Source organism: Alligator mississippiensis, chromosome 1 (genome assembly GCF_030867095.1).
Source record: "Alligator mississippiensis isolate rAllMis1 chromosome 1, rAllMis1, whole genome shotgun sequence".
NCBI classification, from domain to species: Eukaryota; Metazoa; Chordata; order Crocodylia; family Alligatoridae; genus Alligator; species Alligator mississippiensis.
This window is the reverse complement of record NC_081824.1, coordinates 175,213,346-175,240,593: the sequence shown is the minus strand read 5'-3', so window position 1 is coordinate 175,240,593 and position 27,248 is coordinate 175,213,346. Positions and strand designations below refer to the sequence as shown.

The 27,248-nt window shown below is 46.1% G+C and overlaps 1 protein-coding gene across 3 annotated transcripts in view; it reads left to right on the top strand.

The window, feature by feature from the left end:
- LOC102566026 (uncharacterized) overlaps window positions 1-27,248 on the top strand; it is a 112,422-nt gene that overhangs the window by 52,224 nt on the left and 32,950 nt on the right. For 2 of the 3 annotated variants that reach the window (XM_019483075.2, XM_006257862.4), the window contains exon 4: window positions 7,245-7,298. In XM_019483075.2, coding sequence (XP_019338620.1) covers window positions 7,245-7,298 — 54 coding nt within the window. The remainder of the gene's footprint in view (window positions 1-7,244; window positions 7,299-27,248) is intronic. The other variant, XM_014598010.3, reaches the window with a different exon arrangement.

Below are 27,248 nucleotides of genomic sequence, written 5' to 3'. Positions count from 1 at the left end.
CAGGAGGGATTCTCTTTGTTTCTTGGAGGGGGCTCTTGTTTGGTAGGTTGCTGTTCCCACTCCAACGACTGTCTTCATGGCATTCCTGGGGTAAGGGTGAAGGGGACCAGGCAGGCCCCTGCTCAGCTGGAATGCCTGCAGATACAATGAGGGGACGCTGTGTCTTTGCCCTTGAGGAAGTGTCACCTTGGTGCATGCCGCCCGCCTCATTGTAGCAGCTGAAGTTCTTGTTTGTAAAGCAGATTGGTGTTACTGAAAAGGACAGCCCTGGGAACTTGAACCCTGGGCAAGGAGAGCTTCTCCCACCATATCGCAGCAGCTGCCTCCTCCCTGTGGTAGGCCAAGAGGAGAGCTCCATCTCAGTGACCCCATTCAGTCCTTTGCTTCTCTAGTGGCACTGCTGACAAGGGAACAATTGGGCACTGTCATGGTTGTGATGTGGACACCCACACTGTGGAGGCAGAGGTCCAGCTCCTTTCACATCAGCTACCAAGGAGCTATTAGTGGGTAACGGTTGCATTACTTTGGGCTGTTGCACTAGAGGTCCCCTAAGCAACCTTTTTGTTAAGCCACTGGCTTGTTATATCTATCTACACCTCTCTCTTGCCTACCCGGTGTTCTGCTTTCCCTTTCACCCCAACATCATCCACACGAGGAGAGATTGAGGGCTGCCCCTGCAAGAGAAGGCTGAGAGGTGATCTTGTGGCCACCTACAAATTCATCAGGGGGGGACAGCAAGGAATAGGAGATGCTCTGTTTACCAGGGTGCCCCTTGGGGTAACTAGGAACAACAGCCACAAACTGACAGAGAGCAGATTTAGGTTAGACATCAGGAAAAACTTCTTTACAGTATGGGTTGCCAAAATCTGGAATGGGTTCCCAAGGGAGGTGGTGTTCTCCCCTAGCTTGGGGGTCTTTAAGAGGAGGCTGGACATGCACCTGGGGCCATCTAACCCCAGCGCTCTTTCCTGCCCAGGGCAGGGGGCCGGACTCGATCTGCTAAGGTCCCTTCCAACCAAACAAACATCTATGAATCTATGATTCCCACCTCTCTGCAGGTGTGAGTTTCTGCTATGGTTTAAAAAGTACAATTGCCACTTGTATAATGTTCCATGGATGCTGGGTTATCTAAGAAACTAGGATGGGAAAGGACCACCCCAATTGTCAAGACTTGTCCCTGCGCTCTCAGGGCATCTACATAATAAATATTTGTCCAAAGGGTCTATCACAACATCCATGCTAGCCCCTCTTGTACACTGCAGCCACAGAACATTGAATAATCAAACAGACAGACAAAAGCAATCCCTACAATGGGCACAGGAAGAAAGCAGGACAGATAAGGGTGGCAGCAGTGACTTGCATGTGTCTCCTTTGTATGTCTTTTTAAAATCATATTTTGTTCTGTATATAGTTTTACACTAGAAATTCAGGCCTCACCTGTCTTATTTGCCTGAAAGATTCTGTGGACCACTGGAGAACTGGTAGGTGTTTAGATGCATTGACAGTATGAAAACCAAACCCTACCAAGAGGCCAAGAAGAAGTGACTTCTATTCAGGTGACTTAAAGTTCTTTGGATCCTGGCAAACACTAGTCAACTCCAACACCCGACAAACACCCTAATGCCATCCATGAAAGGCCAGCAGTCTTCTCAGAGAGCCTTTCACAAAACTGAGGAAATGCAAACCAGACATTCCTGATGTTGTGTCAAAGGTCTAGGCTACACATAGTGTTCTGCTGCTTTTGTTAAAGGCGTTGTTTTATTTAAACAGTTTTCATGAAACCGGCACAAACCATTCTTAAATTGGAACAAGCTTGGTTTGTATAATTTCAGCGTAACTTAATCCTTTGCTGATTTAAATTAAAGTGATAAAATTATAATTAAATTGGATTAAGCATGCCTAGGGAAGTTTGTATCATTTTAAGTAAAGTGATTGAAAAGCAAATTTGCATTAAATGGTATACAACTTTTGTGCGCAGACGAGCCCTTGGCTGAAAAACAAGCAGCACAATATAGCCTTTTATTTGGTTTTGTTTTGAGTTGTTGGGATACTGAAACCAAGACAAGGATTTCTAAAAATGGTTTTATGTATAAAAATTTGAGGCTGTTGTCAAGTGGGCCTGAAGCGAAGGCTGGTTTTGAATGTGCAGTGTGATATTTTACACTTGTACATTTGTTTATAGGATGTCTAAACTGCGAGTGTATTGGAATATTATTAACCCCTGCAGCCTTCCTTTAACTGTTTGTTGCCATCATTTTACAAGCTTGGTTTTTAAAAACAAATGTGTTTTCAAACGACTATATTTTAACATTCATGCTAATTATCATGGGAACCTTAATTTAGGGGTGTCCATATTTTTTGTCGGTTAGCTTGTAGTGAAATGACAAGCTTATAGCTGGTATGTATGTCTGTAGCAATAAATGTATACCATTGACTTCTGTGGAGGTCAAAGCTGTTTAGCTGTGTTTTGTGGGCTGTCTATGGCTATAGCTGCTGCCTCACTGGGACTTCTCCAGTAGCTCAGGTCTTTAAAGGCTCATGCTGTGAGAACAGCAGGCGCAGCATTGTGCTTCTGTTGTCCACATGACATTTTGAATATCTGTGCTATAACAAAACTGTAGCTGACCACTGGTTAGCTGCAGTGTTATATTAAGGAAATATGTCCCGCTCTAAATGATTATATTGCATTGCTGCTATTTTCCTTTAAATCCTGGTCCCGGATAGAGGGAGTTGCTGGGCTTTGAGCACAGAGTGGTCTCATGTAGGAGGTGGAGTTGGTGGGAGGATTTCTGAGACTAAATTGATACTGCTGTGCTTGGAAATTTTAACCCTCAGGTGGCTGACCCAGTCTTACCTTCAAAGCCGGCCTCAGAGACTTTTGAAACTTTCCTTCTACTGTTTTGTTTCCTCCTTTGGAGCAGCAGCCACCAGCATGATGCACAGCACTTTCTATCGTGCTGGTAACTGTAGTTCTGGTTCTAAAGCATGCAGCTAATTTGAAGCCAACAGGAGGGATTTTCTAGTTGAAATGAGGGGGCTGGGATTAGGACTGGTGCCACTTTTTATTCCATTCCCTTTCCGCAAACGGAAGAAGGATGGGCTTGCATCAAAAGGTAGGCCTTGGAACCAGGATGCTGTATTTTATCCCAGTTCTGCCACTGATATGCCCCATAATTGAACACAAGTCACTTCTCCTTTCGGTGTGCCTCAGTTTCCCCACTTACACACCATAGGAAATGAATATTCCCTGGGTAGGGTTAATAGCAGGACTAACACAATGGATGCTAAATTCGGTGTGCCTCCTTTTTGCTAGGCCTGTTCCCCTGGCTTTGTTGGGCTTGCTTCCCTGGCTTTAGGTTACTATGCGTTACACAGCCAAATGAATGTTCATGTCTGTACCTATATGCCTTTGAATTAATGAGGTGCTGCTTCTCAGACCTGGGCTGAGACATGGAAAGCTCTGGAGAGCCAGGATGAGAACAGTCTGCCTTGGAAACTCCCTGCATTGTTGCTAGGCAGCAGCATGTTTTAGCTTCCTAATTTCAAAGTCAGTGCTCAGGCTCGGCAGTGAACTGATCCTGGAAAAGGGAACTAGAGGGATGTCAAACCATGCAAAGATGCTGGACATTGTTTCTTAAATGATGGCTCTACCATTCTAGGGTGTTGGACCCTGCCTGGCAGTGATGGGGATAGGAGCTTGTTGGGAGCAATGCAGTGAGTGATATAATTGGCTGACATAATTGGGCCCAACCTTTTTCAAGGTGTAAAAATGATAAGTTAACTTTCCCTTCCCTCCCCCCCGCCATTTCATGCCCTCTGCACCACCAGGATCTCACAGTAGAGATGAAACACTGCAACGTGCTTGCTCTTGCCTTATGCTCAGCAGAAGCTTAGCAGGGAATTCTGGTAATTTTAGAGAACCGTCTCTACTGAGATTTGGGGCCCGCTTGAGGTCCTTTCATCTCTAGATTTTACTCCTGTACCTGAAGGAAGCCCGACTGGCAGTAAACCAGAGAGCTCAGGATCAAATGAGACAAATTTATGGCTGTCTAGAACGTCAAGGCTGTCGCTGTACTTGTTTCACTGTGGCTAGTTGGAACATCATGGTAATCGCTGGGATTTACTGTGAATGGTTAGTCCTCCCACTTCCACAAAGAGAATCTCCATTGTCTGCGAACAGTAGAGGGCATACACTGTAATTCAGTAGTCCTGATTCAATTCAGTAGGGTCCGTCCACCCACCCACACCCACTTTCAAGTCAGTTCATTAAAATATGCAATATTTATTCAGCTGCTTATTCAAGGCACTTATTCAAGTAGTTAGGTATCTGCACAGGTCTTAGTTCTCCTCAGACATTTCTGTGCCCAGTGTTGTTTGGAGGCCAAACATCAGGGTCTTCGGGGTCCCCTGTGCTGATTTGAAGTTGGCTAGTGGGAATAGTGTCTCTAGATAGGGTGGGTCTACACTGTGGAGGCAGTGCTCAGTCACATTGCCCACCTGCTCCCAGCATGTCCAGCAATGAGGTGGTAAGCATGCTCTGCAGGGCATCCCTGGCACTGTACTTTAGACCCGGGGGTCTGACACATTCAAGAGCAGTGGCATGGGTCATCCCCAGGATGCTCACAGACCCTCATGTCCAGAGATGTAGTGCATAAAGCCGAAGCAGGTGAGTGGGACTTGTTTCCTTGGTGGTGTGACTGATCTCTTGCCACTATGGCATCAGCATACCCATAAGTGCCTGGATGGAGTAAGACAGGGCACTTATGAGCGGGACCACCTGAGCCAGTAGAATCTGCTCAGAACCGCCTTTTGAGAACAGACCGGGCTTCCTGACAACACTTTGCTCCTTTCAGCTGTTGAACCCGGAGTGTTTTGCAAGCATCACAGTCTCTCTCCTGAGGAGACAGCTGCGTATTATTGGCCCCATTTTACAGAAGTATGGAGAAATCAAGTGTCTTGCCCACAATCACACAATTGGTAATACAGCTGAGACCAGCACCCAGGCATCCTTTCGTAAGAGCATGCTCTGCTAGGATTAGGACTCGGGAGTCCTAGCTCCCAGCTGCTGACCTCCAGACCGCTCCATTTCTGTCCTGTTACAGCTTGTCCCATTGAACCGAAACAGCATGCAGACTTTTGGATCCAGAAGAATCTCCCCCAGCCAGTGGGAAGATACAGTGTGGGAGATCACAGTGGTTTTATGAAAAAAGCTTGTGGTGGGAATGAAATGCTCGGAGACCTCATGACTCCTCACTTTGCCATTCCCTGCACCCATGCAGCCTGGTTGTAAAAGGATATTCAGTCCCGCTCGGTTCCCACTGCCCCCCACACTTCATCATACTGAACAGTTATTTTGGGGGGGGGGGGTCTTAAAAAATGCAGTAACCTCACAGTAAATACCAACCTTACAATAACTCCCTTGCAGCAGCACTGGGAATAGAGCTCTGTGCTTTTTATAGGAATTCCCAGAGAATTGCTTGCTTAGTTGGACGGCACAGGGTTAGTTCAGCAGTTCTCTTTGTTTGCTTCCACCCAGTTTGTACAAAACCCTGCGGGAGTGCTTTAGGTTGGGAACCTTGGGACTCCAGTAGCACCACAGTCTGTGGTTCCAAGTCAGGTTTCTGGGGCAGGAGCTAATACATGGAGCTACAATCAAGCTCTTTGATGAATAATAAAAGAGGTGTTAAGATCCACTAGGGATGGATGCAAGCAAGCAGCTAATTGTACTTTTTGAATATTAACTAATCAGGCCTCACAGTGCCTCCATGACACACACTGAAATTTTGAAATGCACTTCTTCTGGGTCCAGAATAGACTGAATTTCTTTAATTTACAGAACAGACATAAAGATGCAACTCTTTCCCTAGGTATCTGGGGACTAATATGGTGAGAAAAGTTGGATTCTGACAGCTATGGGCTGATGTTTGTGGCAGTGATGGGTGGGATTTTTGTCTTCCCTTTTCAGGTTTTGAGAGTTTGTACTAATGTTGCAAAGGTGGGTTTACCTGCAATACATTATTTAGAACTGGTTGAAAAGAGGGGTTTTTCTCAGCAAAATTTTTGTCAGAAAAAGAAATGTTCAAAAAGGTTTGGTCAAAAATTGGGCTTTCCCCATGGGAATTTGTTGTTTTTTCAGAAACAATAACAAATGTTTTGTTTCAGTTTTACAAAATAAAATAATTGTGTTTATAGTTTTCAGGGGGGTTCCTCTGTTTTGGTCCTGTTTTCTACAGGACAAAGTAGGGAAGGGTAAAATATTTGTGAGAAAATGAGGGAAACACCACTTTTTTCATATTGATATAATTTAACAAGGCAATTTTCAACAGTCAGTAACACTTTTCAAACTAGTAAGTGGTAGAAAATAATCAGAAAGTGGACAAATCCATTCTTTCCCAACTAAAAATATTGAAGATTTCTCCTCAGATTTTTTATTTTGGGAAAAAAAAGGGATTGATTGAAAAATATGATTGAAATTAGTTTTTCAGGAAAGCATTTGTTTTTGATAAAACCCTATTTTCCAACCAAAAAAGGTTTCATCATAACCGTTTTGATTAATCCTAATGTTATTCAACCATCAAATGCCTTGGAGCTACCTCATAGACAACAGAGATAGAGCTGGAACTCGAGTTATGTGGAAGCCTATTTATTTTGTCTCCATCGTTGCTTTCTGTAAAAGGCATCTTCTGCAAAGGTGTGTGGTTTCATATGATGACCAGTGCACTGGCTTTTTTGATATATGGCAAAGGCAGCTAGAGCCTTGGATGGGTGCTTTATAAATCAGTTCTATAACTCTAAATAGATAAATATGATAAAAACATATATGGATATTAGGACAGTCCATACTTACATTAAATAGGATTATCTTTTCTTGTAAAAGAAATATAAACTCCCTCTTCAGAGCATAAGGCAACAACTAATAGTTTGGAATTAGGAAGACACTTTCGCTATAAGCAGACTCTTCCACAAGTTTTCTTTATGGGGTTTCTTGCAAATTCTTGTCAAACATTTGGCATTAGGCATTGTCAAAAGACTGTATCTGAGATGGACCACTAGACTGGAGGGTACTGAACTGGGTGGCAGGTAGTTTGTTCTGATATGGCAGTTCTTACAGTCTGATTTTACATGACTTCTTTTCTCCATATGGAAGATAATTGAATATAGCTGTAAAGTGACTCCAGGCAGTTTGTGCTGACTCTTTGCCCAACATCCTGGTTACTAATCCATGGCTTCTATTTCTCTTTCAGAAGATGCTGCTCAAGAAGAACTGTGGAGCAAAGACAAGAGTTATTAAAATTCGTGTAAGTTGCCCATTTCTGTGTTCCCTTCTTGTTTCCAATATGTCTGAATGTGGTGCATCCTTTTGAACCTCTGCAAATAGGAGAGAGTCTTTGGAAATGTCTTTTGTGCTGACCACATGTATAAAAGGTGCTAGTCTGGAGGATTTCTTGCAGGGAGGGAGGGAGGGAGGGGAACAGATAATAAGTAGCACAATTGAGGCTGGGGTGCTAGAGGGGATAATAGGCTACCAGACTTTCAGGCCCCAAAACTGTGGGTTCCTTGAAAAAAGGAACTTTTTAAGTCGTGTAATTACACTCAACTTCTGCCTCTGCAGAAGGTAGAGCCAGTTCTGCAGTAACAGGGACATTGCTAAGAAGGAATGAGATATATTGGCAGGGTTGCAGGAGCAGAGAGCAGTTGCGGATTATGACTGAAGGGCATCTGCAGAATTGCATATGACTTGGGTCCGGCATAGGCAGAGAAGGCATCTGAAGGCCCAGATTATCGGAGGTACTCATCTACCCCTAGTTATCACTGTGTTACCGAGCAGAAACTGAGGTACAAAGGGCATTTGTACACATGCTTGTGCTGCAGTGTTGGGTACTTTTAAAAGTGCCCTGCATTGTGGTGCGTGCATTTGTATAAACCATGAAATGCACATCAGTGCTGAGAAAACAGCGGCAGTGCACTTTTGAACTAAAACACATTGAAGGAGTTTCAGTTCAAAAGTGCACTGCTGCCATTTTCTTGGTGCTGATGTGCATTTTGCCATTTATACAAATGTATACGCCACAGCACCAGGTGTGTCGGATCGCATACAGAGCAGACTTCATTAATCAAGTCCACTCCAGTGTGCTGGATCTCTAGTGTGTTGGAGCAGACAAATGTATGTGTATAACTGCCTAAAGGGATTAATGACCAGATCCAGTTTGGTTTTGGAGGTGTTTGCATTTTAAGTGTTAGGACAATTGATTTGATCAGCTTTAACAGGAGAAACGGGGGGGGTCCCCAACCAAACTATTCATATAGGTTGGTGATTAGGGCACTTTTCTGAGAAGTAGGCAGTAGTGATCCAGGACAGGAAAAAGTGGGGTGCAGCTGTGTCAGAGAGCTAGTTGTGCATACATCCAGCAGCCAAGAACAAGAGCTGTCCGTGGCAAACCAGTGGGTAAAGGAGTGACCATACCACCACAGCTACACCCGCCTTGGATTCTACCCCTGGAAGTGGGAGATGTGGGTTTGAATATTCTTAGTCTGAGGAAGTCCTCTGACCTCAGTCTTGACTTCCTGTGTGAGTGCTCTAATGGCTTATCTATTGTGGAAAAGGTGGGTAGCACCACTACTGTTACTGTTTTTGAGCTGAACTCAGTGCTGTTGGGGTCAGTCAGGTGTGCTCAGAGCATGCCTAATGGAGCAAGATCCTCAAGGGATTTAGGAGCCTCCCCAGCTGGGAAACTTGGCTGGGATGGAGTGGTCCAATTGGATTAATTCTACACAGTCTTAGAAGATCAAGTCCAGGCTGCTTTGGAGCTTAGGAACCAACATTCTGCTTAAGTCAGGGACCAAACTGGCGTTGGTGCTAAGTGCTTTGTGCCAAGTCACAAAGAAAGTCTGAAGTGTAGCAGGGATTTGACCCTGTATTTCCCTAAGTCACTATTTAGTGGTCTGCGCCGGACCTTCCTCCCCCTCTCTGAGGAAGTGATAGCTTTGAGGTCCACCAGCAGCACTGCCTGGGAAGGTTTGCACAGTACTCTCTTAATGCCTGTATTGTGTGTTAACTACAGGTGGAAACACTTTATTTTCACTAGGGCTCCCATCTACCTACTATCTTACTCTCTTTACAAAGCTAATACTTGATTAATCCCAAGGTTAATTGGCTCCATTTTGTTCACTAGTATTTTGGCAGGCATTGTGATTGATTGGGGCATGACCTTCCACACTACAGCATTCCTGATGCTAAACCAAGTGCTACGAGCAAGCAAGTCCCACATGATCCTTAGAATATTTGTAATGTACAGGCAAAAATAACACCCTTGACTAACTGGAGAGAAGAAAACAGATGTCCCTTGAGATAAAACAGCCACTATTGCTTCAGTAATTACGTTCAGCAATTAAGACAGTCGGGGGTGAAGAATACCAAATGCAAACCACAGTGCTTGAAAGATGTTTTGTGAGGTGCCCCTACCCCAAAAGCAAATTGAGCTGAGAACTGGAGCTCCAGCAGCCCACCCAGTACTCTGAATTTCTGTAACAGAGTTGCAGGCCACCACTTCCCTCTACTAGTTTGTGGGTGAATTTAGTACTTCTGGCGGGGAGGGAGTGAGAGGCCATGTACATATTGAGCAGGTGTTGCTCAAGTTCCCCATCTGCGCTCTGAGGCACTGCAATCCTGCCTTCTAGGAACCCTGACTCTGACCTAATATAACTCTGATCAGGCATCTTTATCTTAAGCTGAAGTGCATCCCCTTCTGTTCCAGTCTGAGCCTCTGGAAAGCTCTGTCAAAGCAACGCACTGCACCAATTTCTTGGTACTGGAGTCTTGTGCTCCCTCAAGGCTGTGCCTGTCCTGCACGCACACCATCTTCTTAGTCTTGGCCCCACATTTTGATGCAATCTAATTACCACATTTCTTCTCTCTCTGTCTTATGTATACATGCACACACGCACATACACATGTGCATGCATGCACACAGGATTTCAGTCTGTTTGTCTCTGTCACTGGGCTATGGTTAGTCCTGTGCTGCTGGGGTAACGGTTCCTCTTGGGTTTCAGTAATACCTATCAGGGAAGGTGAGAGAATCAAGTGTAGGTTTCCCCTGGCTCTGTGAACTCATTACCCCAGCTTAGTTTGTGTGCCCTGGAGAATCTGAAAGACTGAATTATCCCTCCATTCCCTACTGAGTCTAAGTTAGCTCTTACTAAAATAAATAAGCACAACCCGTCTGACATGTGGCATGAAATCCATGCTTCTTGAATGGCAGCTGAACCAGAACCAGAAGACTGTTAGGGTGCCTATACATGAGCAGCAAGGCTGCTCTGATGCACTGTAATTACAGCACATTGGAGAAGGCTCGATTAATCAAGTGTGCTGGAGTATGACAATTACGGTGTTCCAGCAGACTCCAGAGTCTAGTGTATCAGCATCCCCACGCTTAAAAATGGCGGCAAGGGCACTTAAACTAAAGCTCGTTGAACACTGATACACAAGATGCTCTGGGTGCTTTAATTGTAGTGCCTCTCAGAGCCACTCTAATGAAGGGTGCCCCTCGCCCCCCACTGCTGGAGCACACTGTCGCAGGGCACTAAGGTGCCTTGCTCCTTTAAGGGCTGAAACTGCTAGGGAGAGAGCCCTAGCAGTCAGTCAGGAGCCCCTCCCTGCAAGTTACCAGGGCAGCAGGAATGAGGGCATTAGCCCACACCTGCAGGCGGTCAGCTGACTGGAAGAGGCAGGGCCTGGGGCATATATAAACCCCAGGGCTGGGACCAGAGGATCAGTTCTCTGCCAGCAGCTAAGGGGGAAGGAGCTCTCCTAGTAGAAGCTAAGGGGAGAGGCTTGACAGCCCATTTCCTGCTGTTGGTAAGGTTAAGAGATTTCAGGAGCTCACCAGGCCCTGGTCTACAAGGCAAGTTGTGCTGGGGGAAGGGTGATTCATTCAAAGGGACAGAGCACACCATGAGCTGCTTATATTATGTTATGGCCTAGGGGCTTGTATTTTGATTTCGGTTTGTAGTCCGGATTGGACTGAGGCTATTGGGGAAGGAGGAGACCTCATTGGGGGCCCACTACAGTGTGGGGACCCCAGCACCAGTGTGGGTGCAGTATCCAGGGGTGCACAGGCCCCAGCGCCAGTGTGGGCACAGTGAGAAAGAGACAAGGCTGCAGAGAGCCCAGTTATGACCAGAGGCCAAGTGAAACTAAGGCCATGGAGGGACACTGTGAATGCCATCTACGAGGCTTGGGACGTGCTAAAGGGGAAGTTTGGAGCCAAGCATCTAGCCCATAAGGCTGAGGGTGTCCTGAGACATCCATTTTGGAGCAGGACCCAAAAGGGGTCCAAGAACCCACAGGGTCCAGCGGGTTCTAGCAGGACTGTGCCCAATGTAAACTTGAGGGCAGCCTCCCTAGTCATAATTATTACCAACAAGACATGGCAGGCGAGAAGGAGGGTGCTCATGGGGCGGAACTGGCACAGTCAAGGGGCCCAGGGGTATCATGGCCACCTCTGGGGACCCCAGCATGTGACACACATGTATAAATGGCCCTAGAGCCCAGACCCCTATGGCAGCAGTCATTTCTGGTTCTGTGTTTGCTTGCTCTTGGTGACCTGTGACCACTTCTTGAATGCCTGTGATTTGCCAAGTGGAACTAGATGATTGTTCCCTCTAGCAAGAGACCCTTGGGTCTCAGGTGGACATGGGGCCAGTTCTGAGCAGAGATGGCTTGATGCAGTGGATTAGACTTCAGAGCCCAGTCCAGTCATAGATCTTCTGTGCATCAAAATCAAACAAAAAAAAATCATCTTCAAAATGCATGTGAAAGTTTGATGCAAGATTAACTATCTGGGGCTAGAGCTGTATCTAGGGTGGGGCTCCCCTGTACCTCTGATGGAGTCTTGGGACCTGCACGGCAGTGTGCAGGGAAGGCAGCTAGCTCCATCGCTCAGGGCTTCCCCTGGTCGCGTGCGAGCGCCGGGAGTTGCATGTGTACCACACAATAGAGGTGGGCTGGCCTGGCTACACTTCTTACCATCATGTGCAGTGCTGGCTGGAGCCGCAAGATGCTGGGTGGCAGCACCTGTGTAGGCCATGAGGGCCCAGAGTGCACACCACCTGCTGCTGCTACTGCCGGTGGCGAAGGCTGTGCACGATAGGTGCATGGAGGGTCCCTACACCCCCCACCCTTCTTCACACCACACACCCAAACCCTGCCCCCACAACCACCTATATATACATACATATGGCCAACATACTGTATTGCCACACACACACACACACACACACACACACAAACACCCCTCCCCCCATGTACAAGAGTAAGACTTTATTTTTAAGTTATGCGATCACCTCTGTATACAGTATGCAAACACAAATCATGACAAAAAATATTTTTGTAATAAAATTAAAATATGTCATAGTAGGTATTTGGCTTTTAGTATGTGATTTGTTTTTTTTCTGGTTTCAAGATGGCAAACCCCATCTCCCTCTTCCCAAAAAGAGTATGTCCAGGGTGCAAGGGGAGGGACTTCTGGTGGCAAAAGTCAGGGGTTAGAGGCAGATCTTCCAGTCCCAAGATGGTGACCAGGGGGTGGGGCTGCCCATGTGGCCCTTGACAGCTCATCAAAACTCACTAGTAAACATCCCTCCAGCCAAAATAATGGCTCTCCCCTGGGCTAGACTGTCAAGGCATTCTGCTGTTTGAAGGTGCCAGTAGGCACTTAGGGCTAGTTTCAAGTATGGGCTTGGGCACCAAACACAGAATTTAAGCACCTAGATCCAAAACCATAATCCAGAACTTCCCCATACAGCACCTGTCTAAGCTCACTGGGAGCTTTCCAGTTTGGCTTGGAAGCACTTTAGGAGCCAGGAGTTTTTCTTGTGTGCATGCCCAGAAATGCCCCAGCTTAAGCAGCTGGAGCAGAGATTGTTCATTTAAGATTAACAAGAATGCAGAAACTGGGCGTTGTTCTGATAACATCCCCTGAGACACTTGTTCTGGTAGTGGTTCTCAGAGCACTTACCTGTAGGATTGGATCCTTCACAAAATGCAGTCACGACCACTTCTTTTTTTTGGATGTGGTGACTTGAAAAGGACATGGTGATATCCAATTTTTGTGTAATGGCCTGTGAGAGTTCTCACCCAAGAAGTTGGAGAACTGGATTCTAGGTCTTCTCAGCCTGAGCGAGTTCAGATCCATATCTCTTACTCCCCAGGAGAGTGCTCTGACCATCCATCTGGGGGCACACTCTGTCCTTTGTGTAGAAGCTGGGGTACTGTCCAGAAAGAGTACAGGATTCATAGGACCAGAAGGAAAGGGGGAGCTTGGTTCTATAGCCGAGTAATGGGATAGTCTCATGGGTGATAATCCAGTAGAAATCCTGGGTTTTGATCTGTGCTATCAGGACTGTTTATGCCTTTTATGTTACACAGTCACTGGATAAGAAGCAGAAATGGCCCTGAGAGCACAGACCAGAATGCCGGAAATCTCTCTACTCAGAGTTTCTTGTTGGTGAGCAGCAAAGCTCCCCATTCAGTATGCTGCCTCTTCTGAATCTCACTTGGAGGTGCCTAACTTGTTTTGTGCAGAAGGTTGGGAGCTTGGAGCTTAAACCTGGGTTTTGGGATGCTGCCTGGTAGGGGCCAGGTGTTGCTGTGTCTAACTTGTAGGTGCCCAGGTCCTCTAATGAATCTAGTCCTAGCTGTGACTGGCAGAAAGGCCAATGCACGTAACTCTCATTCATCTCATTGGGCTTTGTGGCCTCATCTTCTAGAACACTTTGGTAAATCCAACCAAGCTTTATCTTCAGGCACCTAAATACCTCTGACTATGTGGCTCTTTGCAGGATTTCCCAGAAAAGGAGAGTTAGAGGGACATAAAACCACTAAAAAGGAACCATGGAAATTAAATCAATTGGGCACCTATACATGTGCCGGATGTCTGCTCTAATGTGTGCTAATTAGCATGCGTTGGAGCAGACTCAATTAATCAAGTCTGCTGGAGTATGCAAATTAGCATGCTCCAGCGGCTTCCGATTCATGTGTGTTCAGCATCCCTGTGCTTCAAAATGGTGGCGAAGACATTGAACAAGCTTTAGTTAAAGTGCCCTGCCGCCATTTTGAAATGCAAAACACTGAATACACATGATGCTGCAGGTGCTTTAATGGTCTTTAATGGTTCTTAGAGCTGATCTAATTAAAGTGCCCCTCCACCTGGAAGCACATGTAAAGACACCCAAAGAGTCGACCCCAGTTTTGCAGGCCCATCATCCTTTGCTTGTGCTTTCACAATTTTTCTCTCTGGAGAATGATGCTGTTGGGTCTAATCCTGTAGTCAAAATGAGACCCCAGTTTCTTGGCTGACAAGGTCTTTGTATTCAAAAGATTATCTAACTCTACAGTTGGTCCAATAAAAGATCTCACCCTAAGAAATCCTTGCCTTTTGCATAGTGAGTATGGTGATGCATGATTATCAGAGACATGTGACTCAACGTCTGAGCACAAAATATGGGCTTTCTTTCCAATACTGTTGTTTGTATTACTGTAACATGGAGTGGCCCCAGTCACAAACCCAGGCCCTGTTGTGATGGCAAATTCTTATTGCCAGTCCCCTACAAACTTTTGTGGCGTGATAAGGAGACATCACAAGAGTTAGGCTGAATGGCAGGCAGGCAAGCAGGGGAGCAGTACTGCCTGGATCGAGGATTCCTGGGCTCTGTTTCCAGTTCTGCTGAATGGCTTTAGGCAAAATGACTTCACAGCGCTCTGCCTCAGTGTCCCCCTCTGTAAAATGGATACTGTGATCCCAAACACTACCTGTTCGGAGACTTAGAACTGTAATGTCAGTGCAGCACTTTGAGATAGTGGACACCAAGCCCTCCATGACAGTGGGCTATGTGCTTGTGATTGCTGCCGTTTTAGAAATAGCAGCCTTTTCATAGTTTCATAGATGTTAGGGGCTGGTAGGGACCTTTTATATGCATTTGCTGTGTCCTGACATTTTGGGGCTCCATTGTCATGTCATGACAGTGTTGTCCTGTCCCATGCAATGTTATGATGATGTGGTCTCAACCCTAACTTGAGCATGTGCTAGACTTGTTGAGTAAAGATCAAGTTGAGTGGCAGTGATACTGGCCTCCTGCTCTGGAGTGTTGTGTTAGCATTTGGAAATGGTTCTGCTTCTTGAAGCCTTTTTGGACCAGGTTGACCCAGCCTGGATTTTGCCTTTACATGTACTTTTTATTATCCAACCAGTTGCACTAAGATACCACTCAGTAATTGTTTGTTGCAGTTCTGCTTCCCTCATGCCAGCTCAGGAGGTGTTAAGCTGCAGCCCTTGTAGCCTGCTCAGCAATTCTTCTTCTTAAGCAAGGTGATGGGTTACTGATGTGAGAAGGATAAGAGCCTAGACAGATTAAAGCAGAGATTAAGAAGAACCTGAAGCATCACAGCAGCTTGTCCTGGTAGGAAATGTTTGTGGGAGCAGATCGGAGGGGTCAGGACCTGTGGTGGAAGAAACTATACTCCAGAAAGTTTATAAATCTGTGTAAATCTAATAAATAAATAATGAAATAGGGGGATCACTACCCACAGACAGACACGCAGATACATGGGAAGCAACCAGTGTGTGAAGTAGGGGTGTGTGTTTATTGGATACATGTACCATTGTGGGTATGTCCATGCATAGTGTGCAATAAAATGTGTTGTGCAAAGTGGGCAATTTCTGTATATCTGGATGTGGGGGAGAAGTATGTGTGTTCACTGTTGTGACTATAGAAGAGCACCATGGTGAGCATTTGTGAGTGGTGTGCAAGTGTTGGCCACATATTCCAACATCCTCTAGGCATGTAGTTTGTGTGCATGCGACAGGTGCTATCAGATTGCCTGACGAAGGCTCCTGCTTGATGGCACACCTCTGTGTTTAATGGTACTGCCAGTCTTCTGTGCCCTGCCTCTCAAGGCTCACTTTGGTTGATAGCCCTATCATCCAGCCTTGTCCTTGTTCTTCTGTTGTGCACTCTGCTTGAGACCTGACAGAGATGTGCTTATCTCAGCAGGCATAGGCTTTTAGAAGGTACAACCTGCAAGTCCCCCATGTGCCTCACAAGCTCTAGCTGGGGCAGGCAGAGGGAGAGTATGGATTTCAGAGCCAATCTGATAATGCACCTGATCAGAGAGATGTCCTCTGCAATGTGAAAATAAAACAAGTATTTAAAAGTAGAATATAAACCATTTATGTTCTTGCCTTGATGTTATCATTGCCTGAGAACACCCTCTGCTTGGACAGGGTCCAGATCCTTGGAACAACTTCCCTGCCTCTTATCTTTGGTGTCTGCATCCTAACAGGCCATTGCAGAAGTGTGCTGTGTTCCCCCCCCCAAACAAGGGGCCCTTTCAGGCTGGAGCTCGAGGGGAGAGACACCAGCCTCAGCTCTGTTGGCAGAAGTCCAGGCTAGTCACAAGTGACAGGCCCTCCAGGCAATGGACCGATAATGGGGCAGATCTCTGCTTCTGGTGCTGCAATGAGGAACAAAGATGCATCACCTTCCAAGGACTTGTGGGGTGATAACAGGTTGCACACACATACACCCCCCCCCCCATACTGCCCCCACCCCCGCCCCCAGTGACTAAATTCTGTAAAGCTTGCAAAGTACCACAGGATCCTTTTATGACAATGGTTTTATGCATTTAGCCTCTCTGGGAGATGGATAACTGTTATGATCCCCATTTTACAGACAAGAGGACTGAGGGACAGACAGGGAATAGACTGGACCAACGTCAGTCTGGGTATCTGGCAGAGCCTAGAAGAGAACCCAGTAGTTTTCAATGAGGAGACCTCCATGTTCGTTCTAAGACCATCCTTTATGATGCACTCAGGAGTGAGATAGGCAGGAATGGTTTTACAGGCAAAACATCACTGTTCAGGCCACCCCATGTAGTAGAGCAGCCCTTCCTTCTATCCTATGGCAGTTCTGCCATCTGTTGAAAGGGACTGCAGTGTGTCATGGAGTGAAGGGCAGGAAATGCCTATAATGATTCCTCAAACTCTTTGCAAGATTGTTGTTACAGTATTGAAACTGGCTCAGTTGCCAGTCTCATTGAACTCTAGCCAAGTTCAATTAACTTCAGAGAAGACTGGATCCTCCCTAGAGACAGGGAGGATGAGCATCCTGAATTGTTTCAGGTGTGTAACAATTTACAGAAGCTGTCCTGTGTACCATGAGCCACTCTTTGAGTCACGTGACTTAGCTGTGAGGAAGTTCATGGTATGGAAATGTGTGTATGGCAGGTTTCATTGCTCACGCTGCTTTTCCATATACTTAAAAAAAAAAAAAAAGACAGTGCTGAGAAACAGGTTTTCTGGGTGCTACACCTGCTTCTGTACTGTTTGTGTATTTCTTGTGCGGGCTGGACTCTGCTTGTGTATCTCTTTCCTTTGTGGAGTCCATGGTGTCTTTTTCCCCTATCTGGGGCTCACTGATGACTGACCAGTTGTCAAAGTTGTCTTGGTCCTGATCCTGGGATCTTTTGCTCACTTGTATTTCCACTCTGCCAGCACTCCGCAGCTGCTTCTGGTTATGTCTCAGTCGCTGTCCGCTCTCTGTGACAACTCTGTAGGATCTGTCTCCCACTGCACCCTCAACGGTGGCCTTTTGCCATTCTTTCACATGTGGACTTACTGGTTGTACCCAAACCTTTTCCCCTCTTCCCCATGGTCTCAGGTCCCTGGCTCCTTTGTTATACTGTGATACTTGCTGAGACTGTTGCTTTTTTAGCTGCTTCCATGTACTCTCACCCCTTCCCCCCGGGGTTGTAGCAAACAGTCTCTCATGGGGAGTAATGTCTTAGTACTCCAGCCCATTAATCTTTGGGCTGGGATACTGTCCATTCCTTGGGAGGGTGTGTTGCGATGGTCCAATAGAGCCAGGTAGGGATCCCCTGCAGTCTTATTTGCCTTCAACAAGAGTCTCTTGGCTGTCTTTACCACTGATTCAGCCTTCCCATTGCTTTGTGGGTACCCAGGGGATGGTGTTTTGTGCTGGACTTCCCATCTAGTGCAGAGCTGCTTGAATTCTCTTGAGGTGTATTGTGGGCCATTGTCTGAGAATAGTGTTAGGTATCCCATGCCATGCAAAATGAGCCTTCAGCTTTCTGATCACCATTTCTGCTTGAGTATCTTCAAAGTAATCCACCTCCCAAAAATTGGAATAGTAGTCTATGGTGACCATATAGTTTCTGTCATTGACATTGAACAAGTCAGTCCCTACCTTCTCCCAGGGCCAAGAGGGGATGTCGTGAGGGTTCAATGTCTCTTTTTGCTGTTTGTCACTATATTCCTTGCACACCTCACACTGCTCCATGTATGTTTTCAAGTGAGCATTCATGCCTGGCCAGTAGATGCACTCCCGTGCTCTCCTCAAGCATGACTCTATTCCTTTGTGTGAAGCATGGAGTTGGTTCATGATGTCTCGCCGCAGAGCTGCTGGGATCACTACCCTACTCCCTTGAACAGAATTACATCCTGTATACATAGTTCATCCCTCCATTGGTAGTATGTGGCAACTTCTGGTGGTACTTGTGCCTTGTGCTGTGGCCAACCCTCTAGGATGATTTGTTTAACTGCTTGTAGCACACCATCCTGTTCCATACTCCATTGTATTGCTTTGAGATTGCTTTGGAGATGGGTAAGTCTTGTACCATATTAATAGACTCTATCTCCTGTTCTACAGATCCATCTGTGCTGCACTCTGGAAGGTATGCTCTACTTAGTACATCTGCCACTTGCAGGGACTTCCCTGGGTAGTACTTTATACTGACATCATAGGCCTGGAGTCTCAGCAGCATGCGCTGAAGTCACTTAGGAGCACTCAGCAAAGGCTTTTTCATTATGATCTCTAATGGTTTGTGATCCGATTGCACACCTACTCTCTGTCTGAAGGCGAACTGATGGAACTGTTCCAGTCCAAAAAATACCGCTGGTAACTCCTTTTCTTTCTGTGCATATCTCCTTTGATTTCAGTCATTGCTCTGCTAGCAAAAGCTACGGGCTGCTGGTTCTGCATCAGTACTGTTCCCAGACCGCCTTCTGATGCATCACACTGTAGTACTAGTTGCTCAGCTGTGTTGTAGTAGTTCAGTGTTGGGGCCTCGCTGATGAGTTTTTAAATTGTTTGAATGCCTCCTCTTGGATCTGTGCCCATTCCCAGGCTGCATCATTGTGTGTTAGCACCCTGAATGGCTCACAAGCATTAGACAAGCACACACAACATTTGGACAGATAGTTAACCATCCCAATAAGGCGCTGGACTCCTTTGACATCCTGTGGCCTGGGCATCTCCATAATGGCTCTCACCTTCTCTGGGTCTGGCCATAGTCCTTCCAAAGTCAGCAGATGTCCAATGTAGAGTACTTCTGTTCTTCTCAGCTGTATTTTGTTGGCATTCAGTTTAATGTTCCTTTCCCAGCATCTGTTAAGGAGCTGTTGGGGTTTGGCGTCATGGTCGCAGATTGCCTCTTCCTTATCATCCCCTTCTCCTGTGACAAGAATATCATCAGCCACAATCTTGATACCCGGAAGACCTTCCAACCCTGGTTCAGCTTCTGCTGGAAAACTTCCAGAGCTGGACTGATCCCCATGGGCTTCCTTAACCAGTAATATCTGCCAAAGAGCGTACTAAAGGCTGTCAGGTGGCTGGACCATTTGTCTAGCTCCACATGCCAAAATCCATTCTTGACATTGCAAACTGTGAACACTTTTGCCCTAGACAGGTCAGGTAGTACATCCTCAATCATTGGCAGTGGGTAGTGGCTTCTTTTGAGTGCCCTGTTAAGTGGTTTCAGATCAATGCAGAGTCTCAGTTTGCCTGACAGCTTCCTTACTACTACTACTACTAGGCTGGTGATTCAGTCAGTGCTTTTTTCAACTGATGTGATGATGCCTTTTTTCTGCAGGCTTGCCAATTCTTTCTTCAGTGGCTCCAGCAGGGCTAGCAGAATTCTGCATTTTGGTTGCACCTGTGGATCTATTTCTAACTTCAGTTTGCTTTCAGTTTGCCTTCAAAGAGTCCAATGCCCTGGAATATGTCTCCATATCTTAACAGAATGTTAGGTAGTGAACTTAATAACCATTCTTGCTCTTCTGTGACCTGGAGGATGTTGTGGTGTTGCACTATAATTAAATCCATGGCCCGTGCTGCCCAACTGCCTAGCAGTGGGTGGGTGTCCACCCTGTCAATCATTATAAATTCCAGGCGGTACTGTTTCTTGTTGTGTGGATTTCTTATAGTCAGCTGGTACTTTCCCAGTGGCCTTACAGTTGTTTTGTTATACATTAACAGCACTTCGTGACATTTTTCCATTCTGATGCTGCTACTCAACAGATTCACAGGAAGGACATTGCAAGCGGCTCCACAATCCACCTGGAATCTTGTAGGTCTTTGCTTTAGCATCATTGTTGCAAATATGGCTGGGTTGTTGCCTGCTTTTTTCTGTGATGTGTATATCCTGTGAATCTGTCAAATTTACACTGAAAGCTTCCTCCTCATCTATAGTCTCCTGATCCCTCATCACTGCCTGGACTGTTTTTTTTTTCTATTTGGGTGGCTACGACACTGACCCCTGAAATGATTCTGTTTTCCACGTTTTTTGCACTCTTTTCCATAGGTTGGGCATTTGTCCTTCTGCCTTCCATGTAGCTTCCCACAGTACACACACTGAATCATATTGTTGGCGTTTCAGTTGGCCTGTCAGGTTCCTGCTTTCCAGAGTCCTTTACGTTGAGCCTGTGAACCTGCTCCGTACATATGGCTGTTGATATCATTTTGATCCTTTGTTTAGACAATTCTGCTGCCCTTTGCAATGTGGTGACATTTTTCCAGGGTTAGATCTACCTCTCATAGTAGTCTCTCCCTCAGGGCAGAGTCCCGTGTGCCATACACAATCCTATCCCTGATTAGGGAGTCTTTTATGTCTCCAAAGTTACATGAGGATGCCAGAGTTTTCAGTGCTCTGATATAGGCCTCTATTCCTTCTTCTTGGTTTTGGGTGAAAAACTGGTATCTCTCTACAGTCTCATTTTTCCTTGGGTCACAGTATGCATCACACGCTTCTATTAACTGTTTTAGTGTGTCAGGGGTCCCTGGCACCAGTGTCGCACTTACTTCACGGCCTTTTCCCCCCACTAGATCGTAAAACATCTTTACCTTCATTTTCTCCTCTTTATTAGCCATGGTTAACTTTTTCTACACACTGAATTCTTGCTTCCATTGTGTCCATGTCTATGCCAGGCTCTTTGTGTTGAAATCCAGCTGTCCTGGGGGCTTCAGTCCCTCCATGCTTCTCGCAATCTGTTTGAATCACTCTTGGGGCCACCTGCCCTCTCTTCTCTTGGGCTTCCTTGCAGACTTTCTGCTGCCACCATGTTTCATGTGACCCTGTATGGGTACTCAAGGAACAGCTCCCTACTTAATATAAACAGTGTCTTTATTATTACCAGTTTCTTACAGAGCTGTTAAAGGGCCCGCTCTTCTCTCCCAGCCTCTCTACCTCTCTTGTTTTTCCTGTCTCTTCCCCCTCACTTCCTGCTCCTCCTTCGGACTCCTCCTTTCTGCCGCTGCTGGTTTTGCTTCTGAGAACCATGCATGTTATTACACTCACTGAAAGCATCGGTACAATGTTACTATTCCCTGAGATCCCTGCCCGTTTCATAGATTTCATAGATTTCATAGACATTAGGGCTGGAAGGGACCTCGGAAGATCATCGAGTCCAGCCCCCCGCCCAAAGGGCAGGACGTCAGCTGGGGTCATAGGATCCCAGCAAGATAAGCATCCAGTTTCATCTTGAAGGTGTTCAATGAAGGCGCTTGAACGACCTCCAGTGGCAGGCTGTTCCAGACCTTGGGGGCTCGGACAGTAAAGAAATTCTTCCTTATGTCCAGCCTGAAACGATCTTGTAGTAGTTTGTGACCATTCGTCCTCGTCATCCCTTGGGGCTCTCTGGTGAACAAACGTTCCCCCAGATACTGGTGGTCACCCCTGATAAACTTGTAGGTGGCCATCAGATCACCCCTGAGCCTGCGCTTTTCCAGGCTAAAGAGCCCCAGGGCTCTCAGCCTGTCATCGTAGGGTCTGCTTCCCTGACCTCTGATCATGCGTGTGGCTCTTCTCTGGACTCTCTCAAGCTTCTCCACATCCTTTTTGAAATGTGGAGCCCAAAACTGGACGCAGTACTCCAGCTGCGGCCTCACTAAGGCCGAGTACAGGGGGAGAATGACGTCCCGGGATTTGCTTGAGAAGCATCTATGGATGCAAGCCAGAGTTTTGGTCGCTTTACTAGCCGCAGCATCGCATTGCAGGCTCATGTTCATCTTGTGGTCAATGATGACCCCCAAGTCTCTTTCTTCCATAGTGCTAACCAACATAGCACTGCCGAGCCTATAAGGATGCTGCGGGTTTTTTTTTTTTGCCCTCAATGCCCTCCTTGCAAAGTTCAAAATTAGCTGAAGACAGAATGCTGCATCCATTAAAATATCCAAATGGAGAGCTCAGACATTGTTTTATTTAGTGTTGTTTTTTATTGGATTTCATTGTACAGTTGGCTGCTAGCAAAGTTCAACCAGCTTTATTCCTGTCTCTGATGGCCAGGGGAAGGACAATCACATCTCCTTTCTTCTGCGTCATTGACAAAAATAATTTTATTGCAATCCACTCTATATACATTCTTTCTGCCTATGCATTTGCTCCCACTAACTAAAGCCTGTTGTGGAGTAATTCAGAGCTCTGTATTACTTACTCTGCTCTATTATGAAGTACAGCGCATACACTAATGAAAGGATGGGAAGGTGGAAGCCCTGGGTCCTATTCTCAGCTCTGTCAAGGAGTCTCTGTATTATCTGGCCCAGGTTTGTAAGCCTCAGTGATTGAGATGGTGGACAGAGGCATCCAGATGACTAGCTGCTCTTTCAAAGCAAACCACTCATAAGGTGCCATTGTTGAAGCTTGCAAAGGTTTGCAAAGGTACAAGACTGAGGAAGTGGGAGTGGTGCCAAAGAATCACAGAGCCTAGGACAGGGGGAATGCAGGTGAGGGAGCAAGAATGGAAAGGGTCTGGGGTCTGATGGGATCACAAGTGGGCTGGGGGCAAAGACCTGTAGAGTTCGATAGAGGAAAATGGAAGAGGACAGGGGTCACACTACTAGGAATGGAGCTTTTGTGGCTCCTTTGCTGAAATCATGTGTTTTTCCATGACCTGTGGTACTGTGTTACTTTGTCACTGCATTGTTTGGTGCCAGGAGCTGTAGAGGTCTACATCAAAGGTGAGAGAGCACACTCCATCACTACATCCACAGCTGCTGTAGTTGCACCCAGGCTCCCCTTTGTTCAGGAGGATGTGGGAACCTGGCTGCCATTCATAGCCAGAACCCACAGTGGTGTAATCCTCCTTTCTCATACTTCTTGCCATAATCTGTCCATTTACCACACTTGGCTGCCATGACAGAGGTAGTTTGCCCAGAGGCAAGTGCACTGTGACAGCCTGTGCCAACAGCTTGGTTATTTCAGGAGAATGTATATTCACTTGACAATTTTAATTTTGATTCTTTCTAAGTGAAAAAGGATTGTGCCAGGCTGCCTGATTGCATGGAGTGGTGCTATGCTAGGCTAACACAGATGGGAGAATGGGTTATTCAGGAGTACACACCATTGGTTAACTAGGCAAGATAATTGACCCCATTGTACTTCAGGTTCCAGGGTTGGTCTCTGAGCTAAACTAAAAGAGACTGAAAGGGTCAGGCCCAGACTGTGTTCTTACTGGATGTCCTTACCAGAGGAAGTGGCTGGGGGGCAAGGGGGGCGGAGGTGTTGTTGCAACAAGCAGGGATGATCCTATGAAGCTGTAAGAGGGAGAATATGGGCTGCATTGTATCTTGTCCAGGTATGAGTCCAGAAACTCTCATCTTGTGTTCTCTCAGTCTCGGTGCTGTGAGAATACAGGGCTTGCTGTATAAGAAAGAGACACACTGGGGATATCTACATCAGACGCTAGCTGCACAGTAGCCAAATAATACTGTGCAGTAACTCGTCACAGCGCAAAGAGGGCTAATATGCTACTGCACAACATTAAGCTACTGCACAGTAGCATCACTAAAAAGGTGTTCGGTAGTGCTGCTCCAGTTACTGTGCATTTATTTAGTACTTTCTTATACAAGTACTAAATAAATGCACAGTAACCACTGCACAGTAGTGTCTCATGTAGATGCATCCAGTGTGATTCTGTTTTCCTACCAAATGCATTCTCTTTCTAAAGAAAGCATAGGGTCCAGAACACAACTTTTCATTTAAACCTCAGAGCACAGAGTTTCGCAGGCACATTATGTTGCCCTAAAAGTACACCTTTCTAGATGCATTGCCTCTCCTTTCATCACATTTCTTCTGGCTCTAGGATGAATAGGCAGGCTGAATCAGAGCTTACAGTGAGCTTTCTCATAGGCATGGAAGTGTAACAGAAAGAGGGGAGAAGACCTGTCTCTTAGGTTGGCATCAGCAAAGGAAAAGCCCTAGATCTGGCATATTTCTCAGTCTGCTTGGTCAGGGGTAACTGTGCATAAAAGACCTATTCACACTCTTTGAAGGTCTCCAAAGAAATTTGTATATTGTCCAGTTGCTAGTCTGTAGGGCTGCCAGTTGCCACCTGACAACTCTGCAAATACGTTTGCAAACATTTGGTGGTGGTTGGGGGCGGGGGGTGGAATTTATCAAGGACACTGATGTGTTTATATGACCTTAGAAAGCTGAACTGACCTTAGCAATACTGCAGTGCAGTGTGAAGTGAGTGGTGGGCAGCAGGCAGCCCTCATATGGTGGAGTAGTCCAGGTCTCTTCCTTACCATGGGCTTAGGGAAGGGTGCAGAGAGAAGGAAAGTCAGTGCTATGTCTGAGAACAGCAGAACTGGGTCAGAGCTGACAATGCCTGATTTGGATTTGAACTCTTTCAAGTGAGAGAGTGTTATATACAGAATATCTTTTTCTGGGGTTAGTAGAAAACATATTGTTTACATATAACCAGGGGCCCGAAGTTAAGTTCTTTCATGAGCTGCATTTTGGATGTTGTCCCAGACTAAGTTAAGCATGTGTGGGGGTGATGGAAAGGAGGTTGGGGCTTGTGTTTGTAAAGACTCATGGTCTTTGATCTCCAGATCCCCAGCTGGTGTAAATGGCCAGAGCCTCATGGCAGTGAAGGGAGCTGCAGCTGTTTACACTGGTGGAGGATCTGGTCCCATATGTAAGCTATTGCCGCTGAAGTGGGAAAGGAATTGAGAAGGAACTGCCTTTCATCTGAGTGTCGCAGTGCATGAACACCCATCCATCAATCCTCACTGTGTGCCTGTGGAAGAGACATTATTTCCCTAGGTTACAGATGAGAAACTGAGGCACAGGAAAGGAAAAGCAGCTTGCCCAGGGCTTCATGTTAAGTCTGTGTGAGAACTGGGCTGAGGCCCAGGTGTCTTAACTCCTGGCCCATGATTTCTGATTTTATACTCAAAGCTGAAGTGTCCCTGTTGTTTTCTGTCAACCTGGCAGGGGGGACAGACAGGAGAGAGAATTTGTGTTAAAACCACTACACCCACAAACACTGCTGTGTGGATCTAGGCAGCCTTACGTGAGACTCATCTGCAAACAGAGGGGGGCCTTCTCCCCACCCCTGCCACTTTCTATGGAGGGCATCATGCACAGTTATTTCCTCCTTTGCAAAGTCTCACTAGGGCCTTTCTACAGAGCATGGGTGATATCTGGCAAACCTTTACAGATTGCATTCACCTTTTGTTCCAAAGGCCTTTACAAATGAATCTGTTTAACAGAGCACAGGATACTTCAGAACCACATAAGTCAAGGAGTGAGAGACTCCTGTGTCCAAGTAAAACTGCCAAGGGAGCTTTGGCAGGTTGTGTGGATTGAGTTGTGATCTGGCCAGAATAACAGGGCTAACTCCCTCAGTTTTATGGAAAGCACCAAGGACCTCAGTTTTACATCACTTCCAAAAGTGAAAATCTCCAGTACAGCTCCTCCTATCAATATGCTATGGCATTAGATGAAAAGTGGGTTCATGCTTTTTTCTCTTAAGGCTAAGTACAGACAGTCCAAAAACTTGAGGCTGAATCGATTCAATCTTTGTAGGTTAAACTGCATAGATTGAACCGACAAGCAAGTGAACCAACATTCACTTTTGATTCCAGAAATGCAGCTACGTGCCGGCAGTGTCTCAGGCCAGAAGCTGGAGGGTGCTAGAGCATGGTTTCCTGCTCAGCTGGGGCAGGCAGCTTGGGTCAAGGCTAGCCCACCCACCCTGCAAGGGGGAGGGAACATTGTGGGGGAGGTGCAAAGCATCCTGGGATGCTGGGGGACTGAGAGTTTACTTGAAATCTGGAGGGGTTCTGGAACAGAAATTCAATAAACTGATTTAACCTAAATCAGTTAAGTCTGATACTACATTCCTCCAGGATTATCTTAAATCGGTTTCAGCCATTTTGAAAGCGTTTTATGTGCACTGAACTTCTGTTGTTTTACAGATTTGAACTGGTTTACAATCACTTATACTGGTTTATGTGTAATTTCTGTCCCTAGCCTTAGGGTTTTTTCATCCTTTTGAGTAATTTCCCATTTAACTCTACCTGGGGTGAGTGCTGCAGCCCTGAACTCCAGACGCTTCCCCCCCACTCGTTTATTCTTTCCCATGGAGAACATTATTGATGCCTAAAGTAGAGTATGGTCAGGAAGTGAACTTGGGCTGTGATTGGAAATTCCTCTGCTTTTAGAGAGCTGCAAATCTGATTTACATCAATTTTGGAAATGTTCTGTAATCTTTAATTGGTGTGGTGATACTGGTTTGCTTTGGAGCTAATATGTGTAGTTGTTATCCAGGGTATCTTAAGTTGAACTTCACTGTTAATGTTTCAAGCTGGGTTGTTATCTGCTGCATTTCTTCAATGCTGCTAGCAATTTGCAAGTATGTGCATGTGAGAGGAAAAATGTCTGAGAGAATATATATAAACAAGGGCAAGCACGTGTGCTTGTGAGTGAAAAAGTAAGTGCTCAAGTGTGTATAAATGCCCAACTGAGGCTGTGACTTCTCTGCAGTTAATTCAAGTGATTTGCCTTTTGAGTTAGCTCAGTTCATGTGAGGGGCACGCAGAGGTAACCAGCCAGCTGCACAAGACTGATTAGATTAGTGCAGAGTGATTACACGAGCAGCTGATGAGTT